Source organism: Opisthocomus hoazin, chromosome 6 (genome assembly GCF_030867145.1).
Source record: "Opisthocomus hoazin isolate bOpiHoa1 chromosome 6, bOpiHoa1.hap1, whole genome shotgun sequence".
Lineage (NCBI taxonomy): Eukaryota > Metazoa > Chordata > Aves > Opisthocomiformes > Opisthocomidae > Opisthocomus > Opisthocomus hoazin.
The window spans coordinates 74,041,638-74,069,613 of NC_134419.1; the positions used below are offsets into that span (position 1 = coordinate 74,041,638).

The 27,976-nt window shown below is 45.7% G+C and overlaps 1 protein-coding gene across 1 annotated transcript; it reads right to left on the reverse strand.

Moving 5' to 3' along the window:
• Positions 1–4,762: 4,762 nt before the first annotated feature.
• RGS10 (regulator of G protein signaling 10) lies at positions 4,763–26,161 on the reverse strand. The gene is made up of 5 exons (XM_075423832.1): positions 26,036–26,161; positions 19,878–19,996; positions 18,309–18,395; positions 12,158–12,301; positions 4,763–8,548 (listed from the first exon to the last, which is right to left on the reverse strand). The coding sequence occupies exons 1-5, from the start codon at positions 26,082–26,084 to the stop codon at positions 8,402–8,404; spliced, it is 546 nt and encodes a 181-aa protein (XP_075279947.1). The 5' UTR covers positions 26,085–26,161; the 3' UTR covers positions 4,763–8,401.
• Between the last annotated feature and the right edge of the window lie 1,815 nt (positions 26,162–27,976).

Consider the following 27,976-nt stretch of genomic DNA (forward strand, 5'->3'; position numbering starts at 1 on the left):
GCCTCCCGCGCTGCTGCAGCTCTGACCAGCACCCTCCCCTCCGTCACACAGCGTTCCTCTTGCGCTGCAGCGGGAAGCTGGAGGCCCACCAGAGCCCCTTCTAACGGTGCCTCTGCTCGAGCGGAGCGGGCTCAGACAGCGGCTCTGCTGGGCACCCACTCTCACTCCCTGGCAGGGGTTTTTCTCAGGGTTCACTGAGGTTCAGCACTGCCCAGCTTGAACCAAAGGTGTTTGGTGAGCTGAGGGAGCCAGATAAGCAAGGACAGCGTGTGCAGGCACCCTCCTGAACTGGAGGGTGTGAGGTGACCCACCTGTTTGAACTGGGCTTTAACTTCTCACCAATCTCTGAAGAACCACTGTTTTGTAAAAATGAGAGTTCTATACGGCTTCTATATACTGCAAAATAGAAAAAACAGTCATACCCTGGTGAAGGGTATTGTAACTTTCTCCTGCACGCTGCTACTCGCACTCCACACTGCCATGTGCCCGCTCTGCAAGCCTGGGGATGGCTAGCAAAATCCCCGCTGCCGGCTGCCACAGAGGTGTGTGAGTGTGCCAGAGCTGTGTGATACATCAGTCTTAGCAAAAAAACCAATCGTGGAACATGTTATGGAACAGGTTACGTGTTGTAACAATTTACTTTTCAATGGAAAACAGTGATGCTCACATTACTGCGAGCCATGGTTGTCCTTTTTTTGAGAAGCTCAGTAACAACTACTTCTTTTTCCCATCACTGCATTCCTGCGGCAGACAAAGGTGATGCTTACAGGGTGGCTAGGAGGACTTGGGATCCCTCAGCCCCCCAGATGTACGACCACCCCTATCCACTGTGTTTATAAGCTTTGAGGCAGAATGGGAAGGGGAAAAAGAAATAATCCCAGTGTGATTTATGCCTGTGCAAAACTGGAGAGGTGAAGGAGCAGGGAGAAGACGATGAAGCGTGAAGAGAGAGTGGGTGCGAGGAGTGCACATCCTCTTGGAAGTGGGCACTTGGTTCTGCTGTAGTCCAGATGCTCACAAATCTCCCAACCTGGTGAAGCAAGATGTGTCATGCAGCAAGACGCTGCTTAATCTGAGACTGTTGTCAGATAAGCAAAATGAAGCTGTCTGGGCACAACCACGTCACGCTTTCAGAGACCTTAGTTCCCAACTGAACTCATCCACGGGCAAATTAAGAAACGACGGTGAGGGGAAGAACGGCTTTCTCAGCGTAGCTTCAGCTACCCTGCTCTGACAGCCTTGGTCCCACCAGCCACCTCACACAGGACCAAAGCTGAAACCGGGCTGAACGCAGACTAATGCCCTTTTCCTTCATTTATGCCCCTTTGGTCACTGCTTTGGCTATCTCAGTTTCATTTAGCACACCATGAAGACCTTTTGGTACATAGACTGATTTTCCCCACCCTTTTCCTATCCAGTTTGAGAGCTTTGCTGAGACACCAGAGATGCACACAAGGACAGCACACCCCTGAGCACCAGCTACCCTCAGCAGCACCCAGATGCGCAGCTTTCCCTTCCCATCCACTCCCACTCCGCCCTGCTCGGGGTCTGGATGGGGGTCACTCGCCTCCTTGGGCATTCCTCTTGGAAAATGCTGAGCCCTGACAAAACTCATCGCTTCCAAGTTCTGTTGGTCTAGCTTGTAGCTTCTCTTCTGAAGTGGGGGAGAAAATGAAAGAATAAAAAAATACTGATTCGGGTTTTGGCAGCTCTCCTCTCACAGAATAACATTCCACACTTGCACATGAAAAGGATTTTTTGGCAAACCAGAGCAAAGAGTCAAAATAACAAACACAAACAATTACAAAAAAAATTGCCACACGCAGTAGTTTTTCTGACTGCTGCTAGTGGCTTAGTGAGAGGTTGGTTCATTGCCTAATCTTGAGCTCAGAAAAAGACAGTTCATCTCTAAGTTTACAGCGTTATTGGCCCAGCTACAGAGGATAAGATTTCCCTTAAGCCTTTGCCCAAGGCCTAACGACGACTCCAAAAATAACAAGTCGCCTTGAGGTTGGAAATTATGGTTCAGGGAGATTTCGTTCATGTTCCGTAAATGATGCGCGAATGTTCATCCGAGTGGATGGAAAACGCTTAAAAGCTACGTAACGTAGTGAACAAAACCAAGCCCGAGACGGAAATAATTTACTTAATTCTTCGCAGCACTGCTGTCACTTCCAGCCATCTGCTAGCCAGGACGCCGCTGATAATGTATGAAGCAGCTTGGGAGATGAAACCTTCCAAACGCAGAGATCACAAAGAGTTCACTTATTTCTCTGCGGTAGAAAAGGAAGTGGGTGGGGAAAGGGGATGAAAGGATGAAACAGACAGCTTGGACTCCTCTGGCTTCAGGATGAAACACACAGCTCGGACTCCTCTGGCTTCAGGATGAAAGCTTTGCTCTAAAAAAACCTGGTAATTTCATACTTCCTTAACGAGAAATGGTGTCAAAGACGTTGTGTGAGCAGCAGCCGGAGGTGTTCTGTGAGCCCAGCTATCTTCATTATGTGGTAGCTTGTAGTTTCAAGACAAGAGGCCTTCTCTAGGCCTATGGATTTGCCAGGTAGCCTGGTCAGAATGTTGAGAATCCTGTTTTTTAGCAGTGGCTAACAGAACAGTGCAAGAAAAGCGGCAGAAATTAATTTCCCATTCATTTTGGGAGTTACTCGCTTCCGCAGGAAACACCCAAACTCTGTCCCTGAGATTCAGTCCTGTACCGAGGTGCTTGGTCTCAGCGACCGCTGCAGCGGCGCTGCCTTTCCTCCTCCAGTTCTGGGAGTTTCACATCATTCAGCATCTCTTTGCAGACCAAAAGAGGGGCATCAGACTTGTCCTTTATACTCTTCACTGTCAGATCCACCTCCGTAGCATTTCAGGTGTGCAAAAAGGACATTTGTATGCTGTGTGTACTGCAGATGTGAAAGAATGTCCAAACCCAGTATTCAAACCACAGGAAAATTATTAAGTCACTCAATACAGAACAGGAACTGAGAAGAATTTATGTTCGGCTGTTCTTCTGGGCTGTAGCTTGGAAAAGGAACCTGGAAGGTTTTAACTTACCTCCAAGCTAATATATCTTTTGTAACACTAGGAGAGCTTCAGTGCTGCAATCGTCAGCATAACTTGTTCAAATATTTCGCATTCCCACTTCATCTTGTTAACGACGTGGAAAAACACTTGGAATCTATCTAGTCGAATGCTCGCAGCAGTCCTGTCCCACGGACAGCCGAGACAGGCCTGACGAAAATGGAAACCGCATTTGTTAGCACTGACAGGACTTGAGCTCTGCTCCTGCCAGCTGAAGCGCCCGCTGGCACGTCCTCCTGGCGAGGCCCCGCTGACCACCACGATTCGCCCTCGGCTGAGGGGTCCGGCTGGGCAGAACAGCTCGCAGACAAACCCGGGATTCCTTTGGGAACACAGGCACTGAGGGGCTGCTGCAGCCCTGGTCTGGCAAGGAAAGAAACAGCCAGGCGCTGCTGGAAATTTATATTGCAAAGAAAACGAAAAGCCCCCGCGCATTTCTCACGGGGCATCGGGACTGATTTCTCACTGACGGCAATTTCCACATCTGCCCGAGACGTGAGAGGGCTCCCCAGCCCAACCCACGCAGTACTGCTCTCCTCAGCCGAGCCCTTCTCCTGGTCTGCACATCTGCGTGTGAAGAGGAACAAGCCTCGCAAGGCCGGAGAGCAACGCAGAAATACAGACAGGCAATGGCTCCCGTGTCCAGGCACAGCGACACTGGGAGAGCCACAGCAACAGGACGGCACGGCGGCCGCGCAGTGGGCAGCGTCTGCTCCCTGTGCCGGTGCCACAGCACTCAGCACGCTGCTCACTGTTCCCCTTCAGAAATATCCTGTCGGAGCGATTCGATCGCACAGAGCCCAAGGCAGGAACGGACTGGGGGAAGGGACAACTGCTGGCCCTCTTCTCAAGTTGTTTTGCTGCATGAAAGTATGCTCTGGAGGTGGAGCGTGTTACCTGCTCTATAATGCCAGCTTTCAAAGCAATTTTAATCATTTTTCTTATTCACAGTGACCGCCTCGAGTTTCGAGCAAAGCAACACAAACTGCCTGTGATGAAAAACAGAGTCACTTTAGTATTTTAGAGCAGTATTTTAACTCAGCTGTATTTATTGCCTACAGAAAGTTCACCGAGTCCACCACTTTGGAGGAAACCAGCAGCTGACCCTCCTGCATTTGCAGCCTTACCCCAAGATCAATATCCCTACGTGTTATTCTGCCAAGAACCAGGAGAGGGTGCTGTTAAATTTGGCTATTACTTCATTTATCCAGCGAGCAACCCCGTTCTGTGACATGTGTCTCCCTGTTTCTTCCTCTTTAGTCAGCCCATCCCAAGTCCTTCAGTATCGGACGCTTTTTAACTCCTGATTGAGATGGATTTACCCCTCTCATCAGCCAAGATACGAGTAGTAGCACTGACCAAAAGCATCTTGCACTTCATTATAATAAAGCTCCTAAGTTGGAATGATCAGAACTCATGCAGTGGCTGCTGGCTTCAGAACAAGAGGGGCTGCCTCTGGGACACGGAAACGAACGCTGCCACGTAAACAATCGCTCTGGTGTGTCAGGGGGCAGGCAACTGGCAAAACCGGGTGACTTTGTAAGACTTGCTGCTCTGTTTTATGATGAAAAAAGTTATAAACAATTTATAAAAGGGGGAATGTATCCCTTTTCAGCTTTGACCCACTGTCATAGAATCAGAGAACAATTCGGGTCCTCTCCCTGCATCACAGACCTAATGAGTTTTTAACCCAGATGCAAACACTACCCACTTAAAATCAATCTGAATCTTCAATAAAAACATAAGCACGTTCCAAACTGTTATCCAAATCTGAATGTTCAAACCTTTTTCTCTCCTTCCCTACGGTTTTTCAAACCCTCCTTCTCTACATCAGTGGGTTAGCAACCTGAAGCAAGCACGACGGAAGAAACAGAAGGGGAACAAAGAAATGGGACGGGGCGAAGAAGGTACAAGAAGCATCTTCTGCTGTTCAAGTGACTTTCTGCAATTTGTTCAGACAACGGCTCACTCGGAAGCGAAACCCACCGTGTCATCCCATCTTCCTGTCTTCCAAGGGAAAAGCATGCTATGACAGAACGTAAGCAACTGTGTTAACAGGGACCGAAAGCAGAAAATGGGATAACTATGGGATATGAAGCGATCTGGACCCAAACTGTGTTCAAAACACAACTGTCAGCACACAGATCTGGTGTACTTGTAGCATATTTTAATTTTTAGCTGAGAAACACACAACAGGGTAGCGTTTAAGGCATGCAGTCAGGCACGAAACTTCTCTTGCTTGCTTTTTGTGCTCATACCTGCAGCGTAAGTTCTATGAAGAGGAGTAGATCCTATCTTTAATCTCTACGTAAAGCAATTCTGACTACCCGCTTACAGCCTGAGGTTCAATGCAACGTTTACAGTTGTTCCTGGGTTTACTTGTAGGGAAACCCAGTTCTTTTTCTGTCTGTGCAATTTGTTCTTTGCCACACAGAGAAAACGTCATATATTTCACAAAGTTAAGTTTGATCAGTTATAATATTAACAGACACAAAATAACCTTCTCCACATACATACACGCTGCAGTTAGAGACATCTGCTTGCGCGGTTTTACTTTGATTGCTCTTTTACTGGAAAATATAGATAATCTAAAGGATAGGAAAAACACTTTGATTTCTGCACCTTGGAAGTCTAGTTGTTGGTTTTCTTCAAAAAAACCCAAACCAAATCCAGACACCACAAATAAGACAGCCAATGGGGCAATGAACTCTTTACTGCTGAGTCAAGAGAGCAATTCAAAGATTAAGAATTCTGTGGATTTAGGTATATTATCTTAGAAACATCATAGCTATTGAAACAAACATCACAGGCATTGAGATGCTGCTAGAAAATACATTTCCATTTGAGTCACTTTTGGTTGGCAGTGGTGTAAAGCACCTTTGCCTCTACTCCTATGGGGCATTTGCTCTTCACAAGCAAATAAGACAGTACCTGATAGGGAGCATACCGCCACGGAAAATGTTGTTTATAAGCAGCTACAAACAAGTATTTTCTTTGTTTAATGCCTTATTTTCCATACAGCTTCTGGTTTTATTTTTTGTTATTAACTTAAAACGTGATAGTCAAAGACTCTCCTCCCTTACTCATGCATTTTTAAAATCAATATGATTAAAAATGAATCTACTGTGCATCCACGTGATGAATGGGGTAAGAGCTCATTCTGCATTCTTCCCATGAAGGTCCCCATCCTGCGTTTTTCGATATCACTAAGACTTCTGCTGCTATAACCGGGAAGAGACAAATCCCAGCTCCTAAATGTGTTTAAGCAGCCCACTCCCCAGCACTTCAACGGTATCAGAAGTTCCATCCTCTGCTGTGCCAGGTGTTAAGAGTTCATTGTTACAGTGAATTTTCAAAAGAGGTAATCCTGAGATTACAAATAGTTGGCAAGTCCAGAACCGGATGGTCCCATTTCCTAGGCCCCATCACAACAAAAGAATTAATGCACGTGCTTACTTTTTTCCTATTCAGCAAAACACTGAAATACAACTTAAGCATGAGGTCAAAAACCACTGAAAGTGCCTGAAGCAAGATTATGACTTCACCATTAAGTCTTTTGAGAACATAAAAGGAAAAGGAACTCAGTGCATAAAGAATTACATCTTAAAACATGCATACAGAGGCACTGACCTCTTCTTTGATTTCCTAAAAGTGAACAGGCCATTTAGCTCTGGTGGAAGAATCTGAACTCCCGTTCCTGCTCTTACATCTAACCAGGGAAGAGCCCATGGAAACAATTTTCTTTACACATTTCCTGCAAGAGTGGCTCAGACTTAAAGGAAATAATCAAGTCTACCAAGTGAGTTTGCAGCCTCAAAAATTACAACATAGATTGATTTAGTTTTAAAACATTGATAGTGACAGTAACGTATAAAACATATCTGGCCTTTCTGAAAAAAAACGAACTATAAAATGATCAAAAGCTAACTGTGCATTTAGATTAGCCAGCACACAAAGTTCAAGAAAAGCAGTGCAAAAAATGAAAGAGTAAATAACGAGAGCATGTGAAACAGCCTGACTACACACTGCAAAGCTTGTAAATAGAGCATGTAGCTAATATGCTTTCCCAGCTTAAACTGCAATTTACTAATACTGCAGTGAATTAATTAAAAAATATAGGAGCACATGAAAAACTGTATGCCAAAACGTGCTTTTCAGCTCTGACACAGTCCCAGGACGATACAGAAGGAGCGTCTTCCTTTACCACCCTGACATTTCATCTTTGATTGCTCTGGGCAGAAATAAATTCCCCTTCCTCTCAAGCTTGATGTGAGAACAGCTAAACCACAATGTCAACCCCTTGTTCCACTGCAGCTATCAAAAGCTACGATTAGGAAACCCTGAAATACTTCTCTGGGGTAAAAAAAAAAAAAAAAAAAAATCAGGCATGGTGATTTTAGTAAAACAAAGCCAGACTTTGTTGGTTGGTTCTATGCCAAAGTATTCTTGCCACACAGAGCAGGAATGCTCAGGAGACCTAGGAGAGACCAGATGCTTCCCAACACTGGCATCTGATGCCGACGTCATGCTGACATGCCCCGGTCAAGCTCTTCTGAAACCAGTGTGCCTTTGCCGAAACCAGTGTGCCCAGGGTGGGATATTAACTGTCAGATTTCCTAATGGCTGTGAGAAGTTCTTCAGAGATTCTCTCTTAGAGCTTTTGTTCCCAGGGGAATACAAGTCACTCCATCCTCTGAAGAAGGTGACTGTCTACTGCAAAAAAATGGGGGAAATTTAAGAAACATGGATAGGAAAATTGCGACTAGAGAAGGCAAAGTAAAACAGATATCACCTTGAAAGAACAAAGTTATCTAGGAAGGGATTGGATCCTATTGAGCTTAACCCTGGAAAGATGCTGTCCCTTCATGATTAAGTTCGCTATGAATAACTCATCCACGAAGTAACATGCAATGTACTCCTCAATAGCTTCTCCCAGCAATGCAGGATGCAAAAGCCGGTCACAAATGAAAATTAAAAGGCAAAAGTAAAAGAAACCCACCCCATCTCCCATTTCTCATCATCATGACGCCTCACAAAAGCAAACACAAAACCTGAAAGCATTTAACTTGTGAAATATGAAATGCAATTCATGCTATGGAGGAATACCTCAGCATTTTAGCTACGAAACAGTCTTTCCACGGGTGCTTAGTTATTAGCTATCATGCAAAAACAATTAGTCGTACAAGCAATTAAGAAGGTAAGGATCTCCAAAACAGGTTTTGAGCTTTTCAAGCCCTAAATGCAACTGCCATAAACCTAGACTGTTCCTGAGTGTAATTTAGTTATTGTATTGCCTCCCCTGAAGAGATTCATTGTATCATGTGTTGTAAATTCTTGATGCTCTTTTAGCTGCAGTCTGAGCCTCTGGTGAATTCTCCTCTTGCTCCTCAGACTTCTTATGGTTTAGGAATACATCTGACTTTAAGAAGCGGCTGTAGCTGTCATATTTCATGAGATTGAATATCTGGTAAGAGGGGGGAAAACACAAAAACAATGACCTAAGTAAAACTAGGTTTTAAATGAGAAGGACGGTATATGAATTCTAAAGTATTTTTGTTCTGTTAGTACTAAAGCATGACTAAAAAGCATGACATTAAAACATACTTCAAGCTCTCAAAAGGGGCTGCACATAGCAAACAATATTGTAGGTTCCACAGTCACCGTTTTGCAATAATGTCCATGTTAGTTTATGAATCAGATCACGGTTTTCACAACAGCCAACTCTGAAGACCTATCACTGAACAGTGGGAGGTCACAAGCCACGGTCCATAGGTCAGATTTTACAGCTGACCATCGGATAACTGCAGGTGTGCACAAGCCAGGACATTACCTGGTCCCTGCCCACAGCAGCCACCGGCAGCAAAACCCAGCGAGGTGTCCTTCTGGCAGGGTAGCAGGAAGATGTTCAGAGGGACAGAGCAGAGCCAAAGAGGTACCTTTTAGGCATCCTTCTGGCTGCAGTTACTCTTGAACATTACAGAATAGCTCATTATACATGCAGACCACTGGATAACTAAGAAAAGCCTCTGAATAATTTACACAAATACTGAACCTGCAAACTGAATCTAGACTGAAACAACTGTTACAACCAAGGTTTCTTAAACTTATGCCAATCTTCCTGCCCTTTTTAGACTACTACACAACCAAATGTCAAGACTGGTCTCGGGCCAGAGCAGAAATGCTGCAGGTGCCTGCCACAGGGAGCTGATCTGGTACAGATATAATTTGCCAGTTAAAATGAGGTATAAAATTGGTGATGGATTAAATTCATGCCATTGGGCTTTTCACTAGCCCAAGACCTGCCTTTCTTCTCATAGCCAGTGTACAGCCAGCATGGAAGCATAAGTCAGCGCTAAGTATAGCTTTTCTCTCCCAGAGCTTGAGTTTAGGCTCATCCCTTAACATAAGTGCTCTCTCTTCTGTTTATACTCGTTTCAGACAAAAAACCTAGAACTCATTTGGAGTTCTCTGAAAACAAAAGGGCGTGGGAGAGGAGCCTGGAATCTGTTCAGGTGTCAAGATCAGGACTATATTTTGCTTGATCTTGAAACAGAGGGGAAGGAAAAAAGTAAAACTTAAAACTATAATTGAGGCAAAACCAAAGCCTACATCACCCTCTGCCTATCGTTTCACTGGCGGAGCCTCTCTGAGTCACGCTTCATGACTGATTACATTTTATAGTACTCAGAGTAACTGAATTTCCAAGAGGAATTTTCGGATTCTGACCTGCATGTGTGGATAATCCATGTGTGGATAACTGGAGCTTTACCTTTATGGGCCTCATTTCCAAATGATAGTACAACTGGGTAATACAACTGTTTGTTAGGAGGAAAAAAACATAATCATCTCAAACTGCTTTTACATTTTACATCGTCAAGGAACCTGGACAAAGGCAAACACACAAAACTTGACTGTTCTTGTCTGTGCATTTGCTGAAATAGTCCCCTTGCAAACATTGCAAATTACATGAAGCATTTTACTAACCACTGTTTGTTTACATATCAAAATACTTTAACTCCATGTTTAAAACAGTGGAAATTTTGCTTTATAAGCTACATATTGAAAGACTAAAAATCCCAAAACACCCTCTCGATGTAGACCCAAATCAATGCAGCTAAGCAGAGTCAAACTACACCTCCCGGCGTTGGCTAACTACAATATCATTCAATTTCTCCAACTAGCTCAAGGGGAAAAAAAGTTGTACAGAAGAGATTGCCTATTAAAATGTCGTAAGTCAGTGTTAAGAACTTAGACCCCTCTTGTTCCTTGTATCATTTAAGGAACTCCCAGAGTGAAAGGGCACTGAAAGATCAAAATCTTCTGGAGTCTGGTCAGCCAAATGCACGGAACAGACAGATTTTATATTCATGCGCGGAAGCAAAAACTCTCTTTTTCCCTCCCCTCCTCTCATTGCCTCTGTGGAGCAGGAACATTTACCCCATTCAGTATTTTGAAATTTACAGATATCTACGCACTGCTCTATCACCACTTCAGCACGAACAACTGCCTCCAAGCTATCTGTTTAAGGCTATCCCACAGGCACAGAACCCCTCCCCACAACGAGCCCAATCTGAACCAGTAGGTCTCTGGAAAACTGGAGTGCTAGGTACCAGTAATGTTGGAGACCACATTGTGGCTTTCAGGCTCTGCCTTTTCATACTCCAGGCACAGAGTGCCAGCAGTAGTTAACATTGTTCTTTAGAGAACAAATTACACCACTCTTCATAACTTTATAAGGATTGAAAACCAGAGAAGGTCATAACTCTTCCTGAACTATTATCTAACAGCAATAAACAGAAGCTTCAAGCAGTGGAAACCTGCAACAACCCATAAACACTCTGCATTTGGTTTTAAAAGGTTGCAGACTTTCTTCCCACACCAGTGGGATTCCTCTGCCACTGATCTAGCATGTTCCCAGCTCAGGTATTACTGATCCCTTGCTATTCACATGTGTGCTCATTTGTAAAACTGCAAAACGTTTTAACTTCAGTAGTGTCTCCAGGTTCACTCTCATAATCGCCCAACCTTAACTGCAGAGCTTAGATTTACCAGAACATTTTCTTTCCCTTCCCCCAAGTCAGAAATTCGTCTGTGAAAAACTTTGCTTCTTCACATGCAAATTGGGTTTCAGACATTTCCCCTGCTAATGACTTGGAACCTGCTTGAAAGACAGCAGAGCCTTTGCTCCTCAGACCACTTCAACTGACCCAGCCACTGCCCAGATAACATACTCAGCACCTGATGTGAAATAAGCAGAAACCACTACTTAAATCAGTGTGCTGTTTCTCCACAAAAGAAAAGAGCCAAATGGAAAATGCAGGTAGTCCTGAGGATGGTACAGAAATTAAAAACAGTACAGACTGCAAGTGCTGGAAAGCCACAGATAAGTGTGACTCATTTCGTAACTTATGCTTTAAAATAAGCTAAATATCAAGAAAATATACCACCAAAAGACATGCCTGCAAAACGTTACCTAATTTCTACCAGACCTCCCAAGTTCTATAGGAAAAGGCAAAGCAGATATCAACTCCTCTTTTAAAGTTCTGTGTGTTACAGAAGAGGAGGCTTTTCAGGAAATTGCATTATATTCATATCAATATAAATACTAAAACAAAGCAAAGTGAAGAATCTCGAGCTCTCAAGGAAACCAGTGGCAACTACAGAAACAAACAGCAGCAATGACTCAGCCCAAGTGAATACAAAGGAAAACGTAGGCACAAGGTTAGTCAGCTGGGTGATTCTCAAGCTCCTGGCAGAGGAACCCAGGAGGAAACTTCATTAAATTTTCCAGGAAAGTCCCGAACTGGAATTAACATGGTTTGGCTGAGTCTCTTTACTAACTGGCCCTAGTTAGACGGGGCCAAGAACCTGGAGTACGGTGCACCCACCCTCAGGGTAGCTGAATTAATACTCCCAATATGGAAGCAACCCAGCCCCGTGCCTACCTAGTCAATCCATGCCACAGGTAGCAGTAGGCAGATTTCCAGCTTCCCTACACCAGCTTGGGCTGAGAAAGCAGAGTCCGTCAAAAGCAGACAAAAACTAAAGAAACTCTTTTCTTGAATAACTTTACCTGGTCCTGGAGCTTCTGAAACATGAGAGGGTGAGGTGTCTCCAAAATGGTCTCACTCAAACGGGACTGCCCTTCGACATTGACTTGGGAGGAAGCTTTACTGGACAAGAAAGTCGTGTAAATTTCTTTAGCTTTTTCTTGCATCTGCAAAAGGACATATTTATTTAAAGAATTATTTGCTGTGGGAATAGTCTCTGTATTTGTTAATGCTTTGTTGGAGACTGCTCTGGGTCACCTACTTCTCGAGGTTCACACCTTCAAACTAAAACATAATCCCAATTAAAGAAAAAAAGTAACAAAACAAATACACATAGATTATTTTATTTGTGTATATTAATTTGTACTGGAGGAAAAACATCTCTGCAGGCCAACTCCTGCACCGACATTAGTGGAAGCTGCCAGCATTCGACACTTTGGCTAAACAGCAGGTTGCAATGTTTGAATCTGAGAATCCAGTGTTAAACTGCTCAGCATCATCAACTAGGCCTTGTGTTCACTATTTAGAAGACTATTTTTACTAACAGATTACCAGCACGTGCAAGGAACCCAGAGGGAAAAAGCACAGTGGAAACTTACCGCAAGGCAAAACTAAGCAAAGTCAGTGTATAATGCAGGCTGCTGATACATAAACTTGTCATGCTACATGCTTTGTCACAACTATGCTTTTACCTCAGGGCAGCTCACATGCAACACTGGCTACATGACTAAAAAAAAATCCAACAAGTATTTTTTTGGCTATTTTTTTGGCTGAAGAGCCTCTGAAAGCTGACAAATAAGGGCAGGCATGACTCACGTAAAGCAGTCTGTTAGTGTTTGCCCTGATTTCACAATTGTGTTTCAGTGGTCTTCTCTTGATAAATCAGTAGCAGCGATAACATTTTGACCCAGCTAGCATCTTCAAGCTCCGCAGCAGTAAATGAGCGGCCGCAATCCTCTGAAACACAATGCAAGCTCCCCCCTGACCAGAAGGTTGGGTAAGAGCAAGCCAGCGGGGCAGGAGAGAGCCCAGCCAGGCAGGAGGCAAGGCTCCCGGCCGCCATCCGAATTCGGCACGCTGAAAACAAGGCCTGTGCAGCTGCAGGCACTGTGCAGTCACAAGCCATGGTTACTTGTCCATGTTCCGCACCATCCATCTGACAAGCAACCACATCTCCAGACCTGCACCAGCTAAAGGGCTGTGTCTTTGATAAGAAGCGGGCTCAAACCAGAAAGCATTTAAACTCTTTGCCCATGAAGTAGTCATAGAATTTCTTTCATGTTTTACAGCTGAGAATCAACATTTGGGGATAATTAGAAGAAAAGCTACATGTGTTTGACAATTCACAAGGCCTAAAGAGTTAACTCTCTCACTGCCGAAGAGCACACACATTTGCCAGGAGTATTCCTTTTTAATACCGAGTATTCATCTGGTGGGTGAAACATCATGTGTCAGGTGCACCAGGTCTAAATTAAGTGTTTCATAACAATTTCCCATCTTTTCAGTTTCACAGATGACTTGGTCAGCCATGTCTGTTCTAAATAAGTAATTAACCCAATTGATCAGAGGTGTGACTGCTTTAACTGGTAAAGTTAATACCCTAATAAAGGTACCTTTAGCTATTATCACATGAGCAAGGATAAGTGATTGTACTCTGTCAGTCCTGCCAAAATAACATTTGAACCTGTTGTACTATTTCAATCATATTTAAGAGAGGGGCAAAGGACTGAGAAATAATTACCCTCCTACCGATTCAATGGAAAAGAGTGGTGAGAGAAAGGGAGAGAAAAAGCAGCACGTGCACTTGGGGAAAAGCTGCAGTATAGGTTCAGAAGTTATTGACGCTGCTGGAACTGCCAGCATGTTCTCAGCACTGGCTGATCACTGCACACGCAGCTCCTCGTCGCCACAACACGAGGTGCTGCTTGCCCGGGGGAACACAGGAGCGAGCTGGGCACTGCGGAGAAAGAGCAGAGCAAGGCTTGAGGGGAAACATGAAACTAGAAGTACTGTGAGGAAGTTTAAAGAACACGGGGGAAAGAAGACGACTGCGTGGGAGGCTGGCGAGATGAGGAAGATCTCTGGATTTGTGGGGGAGACAGACACAGAAAGGAAGTGAAAGCACTGTGGGAGGGAGAGGGGGTCGCTGGAGAGACGCAGGGGACCTGAATTTATTGTAATGGGGAAATGTGGAAATGCACAGCTGAATATTACAGGTTCTGCTGCACATTGAACAACTGTTGTTACATCTGTGCTTCAGTAGGAGAGCACCAGTTTAACTACAATTTTTTTTTTTAAACAGAAAATACAGTTAAAGCTGCCAGTACATTTATACATCCCCCAAATAAAATTCAGGGACAGCCAGATTCAAGCGGAGGAGACAGCCATGTTTCTCGTTCAGTGTGTGGCATTCTTTGTTCTGTGTCAGCCTGAAACTAATGCCTCGGCACAGGGGACTCTGCTCTGGAATTTAAACACCACTTGAACTGGGATCTTGTTCACAGGTGGTTATTAAAGGATTTCTGGCACTTTTCACTTACATCTGTGTGCTCGCCCCAGCATCCGTGCCAAATTCCCATTTGGCGTATGAAGTTCTGCCTACAGAAATCCCCCTCACTGTTTCAAGTGGATACAATATTCCTTCCCACTTCCTTTCCTAAGGTCAAATTCAGCTCTCAAGCATGTGTGGTTCCCAAATGAGGTGAATGGAAGACCCAGATGCTCATCAGAACAGGCTCCAGCAGCTAGCAGCTGTGCAGCATTACCCAGTCCTGCTTAATCACTGCCACATTCCATGTGGGAAGCAGCAGAAGAAACTCTTGAACAGGTATACTTTGTTCTGAAATTGTGCTCTACAAAACTTCTCGACATCAGTATTTTGGTGGGTTTTAGCAGTAGCTGAAAAGATTCCTTTTGGTCCGAAGCATTTATTACAATCTGTAATTTATTTTTAAAGCTCAGCTGCAAGAGAAGAAACATTTAAACCTTGGGAAGTAGCACCATGGACATGTTCTTAATTTCATTAACAGTCACAAACACAACAGCATATGACTAACTCCAATAAAATATTTAAAGTCAAATTTTATTCGCTTACCCCCACCACTCCCATTTCAATAATTAAATGTGTCCGAAGATGAGGACCACATGGGCGACAGCAGAGCTAACTGCTAGAAGTGGACTTGACCTTATTCCTTCCTCAATCTTCGCTGAAAATTACATTTCTATTTTCACTTACATTTTAAAGGAAGGATAAAGAAAGAACACCTCTCTTTTTAAATTACAGAAATGTGTCTTGAACTGAGAGGAAGAGTTTTTGATTAGATGCTGCAAGAAGATAGGCTGAACCCAGTCCATCTAAAACCTGCCTGGACGAGTAACGTAGTCTGCTTGCTGTCTAGCTCTGTAGATGCCAAAAATCTCCCCTGCTCCCCGAAAAATGCAAGCATTTTTTATTAGTTCACCCAAACAGGAAAACAAACACGAACTCGTGGGGCAGTCTGGTCTGAACTCCGTTTCTGCCTTCTCCTAAGCCCTCCCACCACCAGTCTCAAGCCAACACAACAGCCAAGAGCCTGGCCTCTCCCTGCCAGCGCTCCCCCAGTCCAGTAACCTCGCGATCCCGGCTGCAGAGTGTCTCACGCTCAAGGGACAGAGAAGATGCATCTGTATAGCATCTTGCAAGATCTGCCTGCGTTGGCTTGATATAAGTCAGCTTCTAAGCAGAGCCCACGTGACTGTGGTTAGAATGAGGACTGAACCCAACTTAATAAGCTTTGAGGAAAAGCCCAGGATATCTTCTCAGAACAGCACTGTCACAGTTAGTGTGCAACCAAGAGAAAGCAGAAGCAGGGTGGGCCTGCATCCACCTGCGAAGACCAAAGAGGACATGAAGGCACGACAGTGCATATACAGCGCCAACCACCCTAACGGCATACCGGCCCACACAAACCCAAACACCGCTGCGGGCTGACACCGGAGGGATGACAATACCACCAGGCACAATCGACACTTCATCCACTGACCAGGCGGTGACCTTCATGCAAGTTTAAACCATCCAAGAAAAGCCCCACACTAATGCTCTCACGCCAAGTAATGAAAAGTTTATTTTATGCTTTAAAAATAGCGGGGGGGGGGGGGTGTGTGGAAAAATCCCACTCGGTCTGGGTTAAATTGAAATCAGCTTTATCTGACCAAAAGTCTAAGTGTCTGTGAGCTACTTTCTGTGGTAAACCAGCTCTAATGAGAAGCAGGTTATGAAAAAAGTAAAAAGTTGGTTTTAGAAGACTTCGCTCACATTAGATAGACACAAAGTAATGTCAGCAAGAGTCACCTTCAGAAGACAAACTCATGCTTCATGCTATCATAAACACTGGAAAGACTTCTATTTTTAGTGCTTTTCCTAGCTTTGTAAATTATCTAAACAAAGCCATCCATAAGCAGTAGCTATAAAAATTTACTGCAAGTCTGTGTCATTCTAAAGCACAATTATGCTAGCTGCCTGTAACAGCTTTGGCAGTACTAGACTTCACATTGACCATACTGCGTAATGGTTGGTACTGAATAATTAAGCTAAATGGAACCCAGCTAAGTGTCTGTCCATTCATTTAAGGATTCACTGTTACTATTCTATACATCAATTTACTATTTCCTGTAAAATAGCTAAAATGATGGAAATTATTTAGCAAGGGAAAATATTATTATTTTCCACTTTCATTTCCATTTTAAAATGCAGTGCAGTACCTGTCCAAGGCGCACCAAGCAAAGGCTACATTCCTCTTGGCAAGGGCACTGTACGACATACAAAGAAAACACATCTGCCCTGTAGAAAGCAAAGGGTTCTCCCCACTTGGCTCCGGATGTTTTTTCAGTGCAAAACAGAGCATACTTACAGAAAGTAGGCTCCCCTCTCAAAAATACGTTTTGTTGAAAATCCAGGGATTTATTTTTTTTTTTTAAATCTGCTGGGAAACAGTTTCAGCTGACACTACTTGACTGACCTTAAGAGAGGAATCCTGCGGTCCGATGTAGCTCTCTTATGCCTGCGCTTTGTAACGCTCCTAGAAGCCCAGTTCCCCCTACCCGATTCCTGTTCCCTGACGTTTCCGACGCTGCTCAAAGCAGGTGCAGTCCCATCTGCAGCAGGTTTAAGTGGCATTTTCCCAGCCTCACCTCCCTGAGGCACTCTGCTTACTTTGGCCAGAAGAGCGCAAAAGTGGCTGCACATTTGCACCCATTGCCTTCCAAAATGCTCCCTTTGGCAACACGAGCTGCACACATGTGAAAAGCGTAAAGGTGGGATTTCAAAAAAAAGGGCTCCCAGGATTTAGGAGTCTGACTCTCAAGGACAGTGATGTTCAGCTGGAGTTTTGAAGCTCCTTCATTTCATGCTCACAGAATCCTCATATCACAGATCAAACACATTCAGAATTTCACAAAAACTTTATCAGAAACAAGCAAACAAAACACAGTGCATGTTTTAGGCCTAACACTATACTATAGGCTTGAAAGCCTAAATGGTAAAGTAAATCCTGTGTTCCTGGTGGATCTAAATGCAGGCCAAGATCCAAACAGTGGAAAAAACTTACTGGAGGTGGCTGGTTGAAAAATTTCCAATAGAATATTTTCTGCTAGAAAAATACAGCTTTCATGAAAATGCTCTGCAGGTATACATCAATTTCAATAGATACTTCAGCAAAAAAGTCTAAATGGACCCTCAATTTCTTTTGTTTTGTAACTTGTCATTTGATAAGGCAAAACTTCTCATTTTGGTATTGTAAAACATTTTGTTTGCACTGTTTGTTATTTTTATGTTCCTCTAAAATATTAAAATGGTGTATATTTTCATGTAATAGCCACTATGCTTAAAAACAGTCCTGAATGAAATGTCTTTACATTTTCAAGCAAGATGATGCAACAACACTGAATTACAGCTTTTGCGATTCCCAAGCAACAACAAAAAGTCCAGAGTTTTCAAAACATGGGAAACAGGACAATTTCAGCATTCTGTTTTGATTTGAATAGAACCAGCTTTATCTCCAAACAATTCCACCACCGTGATTTCTTCAAACACATTTATTTGCACTCGCATAAAGCATGTTCTGCAATAGAAACGTTATAGCTCCAGCTCTGCTATGGAAATTTTGTTGACAAGTAAAATTTATTTAGAAAACATACCTGTTTTTTTCCCTGTGTTTTCTTAAATTCTTCACATGCTAGCCAGAACAAAACATTTTCTTCACTAAATTCTTTCTTTAAAAATTCCTAGAGAAAAGAAAAACAAACAAACAAACGTTAGGATCAAATTTCTTGATTGTTTTTCCTCTCTTCCTACTACAGCTATTAAAACTAGAAGCCACCTACGGCGAGCTTTACCACAGTATGAGTGGACATAATACAGCGTAACAGAACCCCTGCACTGGTGCATCTGCACACTACCGAGACACAAACGAACAATCATACATTCAGCACTTTAAAAGCACATTCCAGGAGAATGATGAGCTACGTTTAATCTCAGAGCATACCAGTAACTAACAAAAGGAGTTTCTTCAGTCTCCCTTAAATAACTCGAGCAATTTTACAGTCATTACTCAAAGCGAAATCCAAAAATATACGAATTCATTAGCAGGTGAGTATAATGAACTATTTTAATGAGTCTCAGATCACTTGAGATCTTCACCTAGTATCTTTCTGATTTTTTAATGAGTAAAATCTCTACAAATAAAAGTGTTTCTAAACATGATCATCAGTGGCAATAAATTCACTTAGGTAAACTAAAGCAGAAGATGTATTTGCATTCTCTAGACAGTGTTTAAACAAAGCACATTCCTCCAAACGTGAGGAATGTTTTAAAATGGGGAAAAAATGTACATTAAATTTCTTTATAAAACATAATGACCAAAATATTCATAGCTCTGAGATCATCAGTTTTCACTTTCAAGTGTTAGAAAATAGAGATCAAATAACACCAAGAACTGAATAACACCAAGACTACTGGGATTTTTTTTAAAGAATTTTAAATCACAGTGTTTTGTAATTCTAGTTTACATCACTTTCAAACGCATCTGGCAGGAAACCATTTTATCCCAGTGCTTTTTATCAGTGCTTGGTATGGCAAAACCATACCCAAGTAGGTAGTTCCTATTCCTACAGCTAATATGGCAAGAAGGCCTCGAAAAACCAACTCACCACCCTCACCTAATTGAGCCTCAGGGCTGCCTTTCGCGCCGCACAAGCCCACATTTTGTAGTAAACTTAAAGAGAATTCTTTTCAATACAGCTGCTGCAAAACAGGATAGGAGCCACACAGCCATCAGGCTCGGGAGCTGTTAGTGGTAACTCATTGCTTAAGTAAGGACAACGTATGAGAATAAAGTGAGCAGCATCGATCCTCGGTGATAAATAATGCTTGGCAAGAGAGATCAGTGGCTCAAGGACTGTAGTTTATCCAGCAGTAACTTGTTAATCTGTGCAACAGCTGATAGATCTGGTTGGAAAGATGCAACCAAAAGCCTTCCATGTGCCTTACGAGAGCAAGCTGCAGTGGCAATGGGCACAAGGCACCTCCTCAGAAGCTCAGCAAATGCCACAGCTCCAGCTCTGCCACCTCTGCTCAGGGTGCCTGTCTAGAATGATGCATGCCTATGTGCTTACAGCACCAGCACAGATGCACCATTTATCTTGAGACTCATTCAGCTTTAAATCCTAACTTTGGTTTATGTAAATATCCATAGTTAATATAGCAACCCTAAATCGTTTCACTCCTTCTGGATCTTCGAGGAGGTTCTCCAGTGACGCAGCCCATTTTGAGGTTCCTTTCAAGGTTTGGTGGCTGCTGCTTGGGTGACCCTCGCTGTCATTTATCTCTGGAAAAAAATTGAAAAAAAATGCCATCTTCATTAGAAGCGGTTAATGTCACATGCATTTCTTCCCCATTGCCCTCTGCGCCCTTGTATTACAGCTGCTCTCTTTAAAGGAAACACCATAAAACTGAAAATAAACACACACACATATTTGAATTCTGCTTTGCCTCTAAGAAGGCAAAAATGCCTTGCAGTTAGATAATTCATGCGCATGTAAGTAGGCACTGTCACTGTTTTATAGGAGTTCAAGCACCTTTTGCATGTGGAACACAATGACCGCAGCCCGTGTAGTAAAAGGACCATTTGCTTTTTGTTCTGGCACTGTCAACGACATTGGCTTCTATAAAGCAAATCCTGGTCAGTCACAGACATGGAATTTACTTTTAAGAAAAGAATCATCACTGGAGGTTGGGAAAAGGCAGTGGGAGAAAGAAAAATAAAGCTCTGTTTAGCAGGAGAACAAGTCCAATACATTAACCCAGTCTAATGGGAGGAAAGACAGCTGGCAGAGGAGCCTCGCTCCAGCCAAGTCAACCTGCTATTGGGCAAGTGGTATTTGGGTGATTTTTCTGTTTGCGTCTGTGTTTTCAAGTCCACTGAACTTCTGCTTTTACAAGGTGTACTGGACTGCGCCCACACCTTATCTGCCAGCCAGCCTTCTCACAGAGAGGAGAGACGGCACACATTTTTGAATTTTTCCATCCCAGGGACAAGTACGTTACATCCAGGGCTGGTGATGCCAAAAATATTGTTTGCTGGCTACCCATCAGAAAACCTTTTACTTGGGAAGACTCCAGGAACGTTAATGCTGATCTGAAAAAACTCTAAACCAGACATAAAGCGCTTGGCCTCCTTTCTTCTCCCACCCACAATGCCCAGCGAAGGCACCAGGAGCACAAGGCATGAGAAATCAGGCTGAGACCCACTTCAGCTCACTACACGCTGCAAAGGTGCACGAAACTCCACCTGTAATAAACACAGCTTCTATTTGTTTTTATAATCCCTTCATTTCTCCCTACCAACTTATTGGAAATACGGATCTCTGTAGCTTGTGCTTAAGCTCTGTTCAAAAACCCTTCCTCCACTGTGAAACTAAACCTCAGCAAGTATCGCAAAAAGCTATCTGTGCAGAGCTATACTATCAGATGCCCTTTTCAGCTGGTAGCTAGAATGATAAATGCTAAGGTTAAAGCCCTACAAAGCACTGGCACAACAGCAAAGCCTACTGAGTTTTGGTTGGTAGGGACCTGTAGAGTCTATTTGTTTTTCCTCACAGTGAGATGGACCACTGTTTTCAATGAATGAGTATCTCCTCTTCTCCCTTGACACCAGTGTTGTTTTTTCATACAGCAGAAATTAGAAAGCTGGAGAAAAGGTAAACTTTCTGGAGCCGTGGATTCCGTATCCATTGCCTAATACTGAGAGATGTACACTCATGCCCCAAGTAAATAAAGATGTAAAGGAAAGGAACGCATCTAAAATGACTGAGCAAACAATCACTGCAGGCTACATTTTTCATGTGTAAATCCTGTCTCTCCTTTGCCTGCCCTGCTCTCTGTGCTGCAGTTACAGCACCAATACAAAATTTCTTACACAACGAATGCACGACTGTGCCTGCACAAAACCCTTCAGGATTCAAGATCATAACCAGCCTGGGTAAGGACTGGGACAGATTGGTGTCCAAAGCAGCAAGTATACCTACAGCTCTGTGTAAGAAACACACAGTCTGCTGCTAGTTAAAGGTCGAGAGTCAGGACCTGAGGAGCGTCTCCAAACCACGACTGCAGACTTCATACGTGACACAAGAGTACAGTGAGTTAACTGTGCCTCAGTTTCCCCTCCCCTCAGGGAAAAGGATGTGGTTCATTATTATCGCTTGCAAAATTTATTTTAGGAACCTGACTCAAAGTATCTGGGCATCTAAACTCAGTAAAATCTGTGAGATTTAAGTGGGAATAGCCAAGTACGTTGGAGCAGAACACAATTACCTCCGAGGAGCTTGAGTATCTCTTGTTATGATCACTCTCACCTGCAAACAGAATGGCAGCTCTCTGGGTAACACTGCTAGTGGCCCAAAGAACCAGGCCATTCCCTTACTTAACATATGATTTAGCACAGAACATATGCGAGTGACATTTTACTTCTAGCGTTTCTTTTCCTGCCAAATATTAAGTGGACATTAACGATTACTTTGGAAAGCATGTATTTCAATGAGCCAATGCAATACAGGGCAGACCCAGTGCCACGAGAACCTAAAAAAAATTTCTGGTGAGCAAAGGCCGGAACAAGTGCTTCCACACACCCGGGACACGTCGATCTACTCCCCCTCAGCTGCTTTCACTGGTCTCTCACGGTACAGCTGGCCATTCTCTATCATCCCCAACCACCACCACTCTCCCCAGCTCCCTCTCACTTCCAGCCTACCCAGCACAGCCCAACTCCATCCAGAGTTTATGTTCCCTCCACTCCTCCCTGCCACCCTCCAAACCCTGTGCTCTCCTGCGACCCTGCTCTCTTTCTCCCCACCTCCTCCTCCTCCAGCCTGAGTAGAGAAAAAATTGGTTTGAAGGGAGGACCTACACGACTTCATCCTCACGTCCATTCTGCCGAGCCTCGTTGTACAGGACTCTGTTACCCGGTTTGTTTCCTCACCTCACCTGCTCCCCACAACCAAAAAAGCACTGCGGCACTGCGATGAGGCTGGCCCGTTCCCCATGCAGTGCAACCCTTCCAGTTACCCCTTGCCTTGCTTATTCAAGCTGGGAGCTTCCCTGAGCAGAGGCTTTGGGACGGTGCTGGGAGCTGCCCCGAGCAGAGGCTTTGGGACGACGTGGGTGCCACCAGCAGCCGGAACCCCAGCCCAGGCCAGGCTGCAGGTCCCAGCACCAGCCCACATCAAGGCAGGGGACAGTAGCCGGAGCGCGGCGATGGAGGCAGACCCTCGGACCGCCTGCACGTAACGAACACAAAAGGCCAGAGAACCCTCTTGGGTCCTCCCATCAGGTAGCGCGGCACAGCTCTTATCTTGAGCGGTCCCCCAAAAACACAGTGACTGCATCCAAGAGGGCCCAAGCCATGCCAGGGGACGCGCGGGCGGCTCCGCAGCGCTCAGGTCTGTGTGCCGGGCCCAGCACCGACCAAGCGCTCTCTCTCTGGGCTGAGCACCCTTCATCCCCGTGTCCAGCGTTCCTTTGCACCTGCCATAAAACATTAACGTTCCCCTTCAGTGCAAACGTAAATAGGCTGCACATGATACTTGACAGTAGGAAACACCTTGAAATTTTGTGAGGGTATTGAAACTGATGGTTGTTTTCTCACACCCCATTAAATATGCCACCACAACATCTTTTCTAATAGAAAAGTGACCCCCTCATTTAGGATCGTAACTTCCCACTCCACATGCTGGCTTCATTTAGCAGATTTGATGTGTGACTTCTAGAACTTTTTTAAGAGCTTGAAAGAGGCAAAAGAGGTTTTCCCCACAAATGACTCAAGCAGCTAATTCCCAAATCCATATCCCATAACAGATTACCAAATTACCCTAAGAACTGTGAAGTACGTTGAAGTACAATTTACTGAAAGTCTGAAACAATTTACTTTAGAAGGCAATACTGCAATAAATGTAATCACATGAATGACCCTCCTGAAATCTATTTATTTCTGTTTGCTGTTTACAAAAATAACTTTCTCCTGTTAAAAATCATATAGTGACAAAGTTGTATAACACACACTTGGAAAGAACACGCTCGACACCACTGTTTAACAACCAAAATGCATACATTGGTACAATCATTTAAATGAGGAAGGCAGACATTTGCTGTTACTGACAACTGGGAGATGGATTTTGTGCATCAAAAAGGGTATTACAAAATGGCAGTTCTTCCACCGATATTTCTGCAAAAGCAACGTGCAGAATGTACAACGGAGGACAAACACACTGACTGCATTTCTCGCTGTCACAGGAGAGCGCTTGCTGTCTTTCACACGGGTGAGAAGCCAAGAGGCAGGGAAAGCTGACAAAGCGTGCCCGGCGCAGTTGCAGAGACTCTGCTGTTCAAACTTTCCACTGAGCGTACGACCGTAACGCAACTGCTTGCACGACGTGCGGCGGCCAGCTGCTTCTACAAACGCGGCAAATGACTAAGCGCTTGTTTTAACAGCGCCGTTCTTTTAGAGAGGAACCCGACGCTAAGCCAGCAAATAGGCAGTTGCATTAGCTGGAGCATTATTTCAGAGAAGCATCTTACAGATGCTGCTTTCCCCTACCACACAGCAGTGCTGCCACATGGGACTGCAGATAAAGGCTCTTTGTAAGCAACAGATGCAACAGTAAGCGCAGCACTAATAACACTAATTACCAGTTGAAGCACGGTATCAAGAAAGGCAAATATTTGCATTCTCTAAACAGCAACTTGGACTGAAACCCCTGGAAGTACCAATAACATCCAAATATAGAACTCTGCAGGTCAAAACTCCTGGTTCTGGCCCTGGCTTTCAAGAACCACCAAAAAAAAATGTGGAAATCCATCAAACTTTTCAGAATATCCAGACACAGCTCATCAAGCTGGACATGCTAACCCGCCTGCCTTGCAGCAGGGCTACACACTGGAAGCTTTCCCAGACTGCTGCCGTTCCCAAGCTGCTGGGACAGCAGCCTGCGTGGCTCCGTACCCAGCAGCGCAGGCACACCCACTTCACAGGACCCCACCGAACACATCCCCCAACCCACCCCCTCCACCCCAACCCCTACCCACCCTACCTGCTGGTTCTAACCGCCTCTTTCCTGCACACACCTCCTGCGAACTCCTCAACAAGTGACAGCCGGCACACGAACAGTGCACGTGACAAAAGCACCACGTAAGTAGCGTATTCCTTAGTCTACACTCAAACTTTCATACACAATGTTAAGAAAAGACTTCTCATTTTCTTCCTGAAGAACTTTGGATCACACCACCTGCATTTCCCCCTTGTCACCTGGATCACAAAGCGGTGAGCCACGAACCTTTATTGTTACCTTAAAAGCACTCTGAATACCTCGTCTTTTCCTACGGTCACCGCAACGCCTACCCAGCAACAATCACCGATCTGGAATTAATAAATCCAAGGTTATGAAACAGTGGGAAACTTCCTAAGCAGGCAGCTGAAAAGGGAAAATTCCCTTACTTTCCATGTATCCGAGCACCACCGGATGAAACCTCACACAACAATTTTTTCCTAGTGGGAAGGAGCTGAATCCGAGACCCCCTCGCTACGGGCGGGCTGCCCTCCGCACGCTTTGGCTGTTCAAAGCGGGAACCTCAACATCCTCTTCTGACTGTCTCTGACAGCAGATGGCTGCTGGATTCCACTTTTAACTACCAGGAAGGAAACTAAAGGGACGTTCCGCTTTTGTAGCATCTCTGGAAGCGTGCAACAGGCATGCAGTCTTTAAAAAACACAGAAAATAAAAAACCCACCCCGCCAGACAAACACCACATTTGGCTTTTCTTAGAAAGACTGGAACTTCTTAGTGCACGTTATAAAGCGTGGTATTATCTTCTGGGGTTTGAGTGTGCAACTTGTACCCCGGTTGTTTTAGCCACGGAGCGGACCCGCAGCAGCAGGGACACCGCGCTGTGAGGCGCCCGCCCGCGGCGGAACCGCGCAGCCCGGCATCGCCCGCGCCTCGGCGGCTCCGCTCCAGGTCGCGACGCTCCCGCCGAAGGCAAACTCCTCCGAGCCAGCTCGGTGCCGGGCTCCCCTCAGCCGGGAGAGCCGCCGGCCGGGCTCCCCTCAGCAGAAAAGGCGGGAGAGCCCCCGGCCGGGCTCCCCTCAGCCGGGAGAGCCGCCGGCCGGGCTCTCCTCAGCAGAAAAGGCGGGAGAGCCCCCGGCCGGGCTCCCCTCAGCCGTGCTCCCCTCAGCCGAGGGCCCCCCGCTCACCGCCGCCCACCACCGGCGGGGCCCGGCCGCGCTCTCCTCCCCCGAGGCTGGGCGGACGGCGGAGCGGAGCCCTTCCCCAGCCGGCAGCGCTTCCTCAAGCCGTGTGTCCCCCCACCCCTTTACCTGACGGCGGGCGCTTCCTGCTGAGCCGGCTGACGGCCCGGTTGAACATCTCGGGGGCGGCCGCGCGGCCCCGCGCTGCCCGGAGCCGGAGGGGGAGGCCGCGCCTTCCCCGCCCGCTCCCTCCCGGGAGCCGCCCCGCCCCGCCGCCCGCCCCCGCCCGCGAGGGGGAGCCAGCGCGGGGCCCCGTCCGCGCCCCGAGGCCGGAGCCGGGGCTCGCACGGCCGGCGGGCCCGGCCCCTCCAGGCGCACCATTTCCCCGTTACCGTGAGGCACGACGTGGCAATGGAGGGGTCTTCGCTCTCCCGCAGCGCCTGAGGAGAGCGGCAGCCGGCGGCTCCCCTTCTTCCCGCCCTGCCGAACAGCACCATCGCGTCCCCTCACCCAGGCCCGTCTCCTCTCCGTCCTTCCCCGGGTCAAGGCTCCCGCTCCCTCAGGCACCATCCCCACCCAGCACCCAGGCACCGGTCAGTCTCTGAACAAAAAGGCTTCCCAGCAACGGTCACCTTCACGGCTCTGTGCCATTTCTTGCCCCATCAGAAGTGCCAAGTGGGGTTTGCGGGGGTGACTCCTTTGCTCTTCCAAGACAGGGAAGAACAATTATTTCCCAAGAGGATTTTAACAAAGGTATTTTCACTTTCAGAAGTAACTTTTTAGCAAAATATTTAATAAAAAAGAAAAATGTACGGCATGGAGCCAGTCTGAGAAATTTGGGTCATTCTGACAAAACCGTAAGCCATCGCCAGACAACAATCTCGGGAAGCACAGGACAACAGCAGTGGGAGGCAAGGGGGGTGCTTAAATCCCACGGGAAACAGCACCGATACCTAAAACGTCACCAAAACCACTCCTAGCAGACAACTCAACACTGGTTTTATTTCCACGCAAGCCCAGTCCCACCCTGGACACACAGTAATGCATTTGTAACTAGCTCCCTCGACCCACGGAACACAGAAGGGCTCCCCACCTCGCTGAAATGTATGGGTATTTTCTGCTTACGTACACAAGGCCAAGACCTCATTCCTGGGAACTGGTGACACCAGAACGCTGAACACAAGAATAAATTACGTCTGTGCTTCCAAAACAAACGGCAGCACAATACCTTCCAGCTGAAGCGATCTGGCCTGCACGCCACTGGACTTCTGCCTTCGGTCCAGGGCCAAAAGCTGTGTTAGCTGGTGAAGATTTCTTGGCTCTCGGTGTGGATTAAAAAAAGAAGAGAAGTTTGCTGTGCTGCTGAGGAACTGCTGAACAGCCGCACGGGGCACCTCCAAGCCGACGTGCGAGACAGCCACGATACTTGGACCACAACTGGCATTGGTGCGCAAGCACCAGCAGCGCGCGGGCGGCAGAGCCGGGAGAGGCACAGCACCCGGACAGGCACGAGTGAAAGGAACGCACACGGTGACAGCTCCGAGACAAGACTGCTTGGACACGTGCTCCAAGAATTCTTCAGTTATCTGTTAATGCCAGGTACTTCAGGGCAGTACATTTACACTGAAGCAGAATGGATCTCACCAGATTTTATTTTTAACCATCAGGTCACGAAACCCAAACATTCTGACTTTAAACATTAAGAACCAGTACTCCTAGGACAACTACATAATCTTCAAGCTAATGTACCAGCAACACGTTATTGGAGTAGCTTTAACTTCATGGATTTGGAGCTGGGAGCGTGCTAGGAACACGAGAATGCTCGAAGGCGGGAAGCTGTGCCCACGGTGCGTGTTCCTCTGCTGGTGTCTCCAAGCAGCCCTGCAGAGCCCAGCCGTCCATCAGCACTCCGTCCGTACACCACTAGACCTGACCCTCAGCTCTGCCACCCACTTACTCGCACAAGCCAGGATGTTTCCTGGCCCTTTCCTCCCCTCGATAACGAAACTTTCTTTCCAAGATTCTTGTTCTTACCCCTTCTCCTTGAAACCATCAGCGTTTGGGCGACCC

Excerpts from the sequence above, each read along its gene's own strand:
- RGS10 (XM_075423832.1), bottom strand. The coding sequence starts at position 26,084 with ATGTTCAACCGGGCCGTCAGCCGGCTCAGCAGGAAGCGCCCGCCGTCA. Across the intron at positions 19,997-26,035 it reads CAGGAAGCGCCCGCCGTCAG|AGATAAATGACAGCGAGGGT; the intron begins GTAAAGGGGTGG and ends ATTTTTTTCCAG. Across the intron at positions 8,549-12,157 it reads TTCAGAAGCTCCAGGACCAG|ATATTCAATCTCATGAAATA; the intron begins GTAAAGTTATTC and ends CCCTCTTACCAG.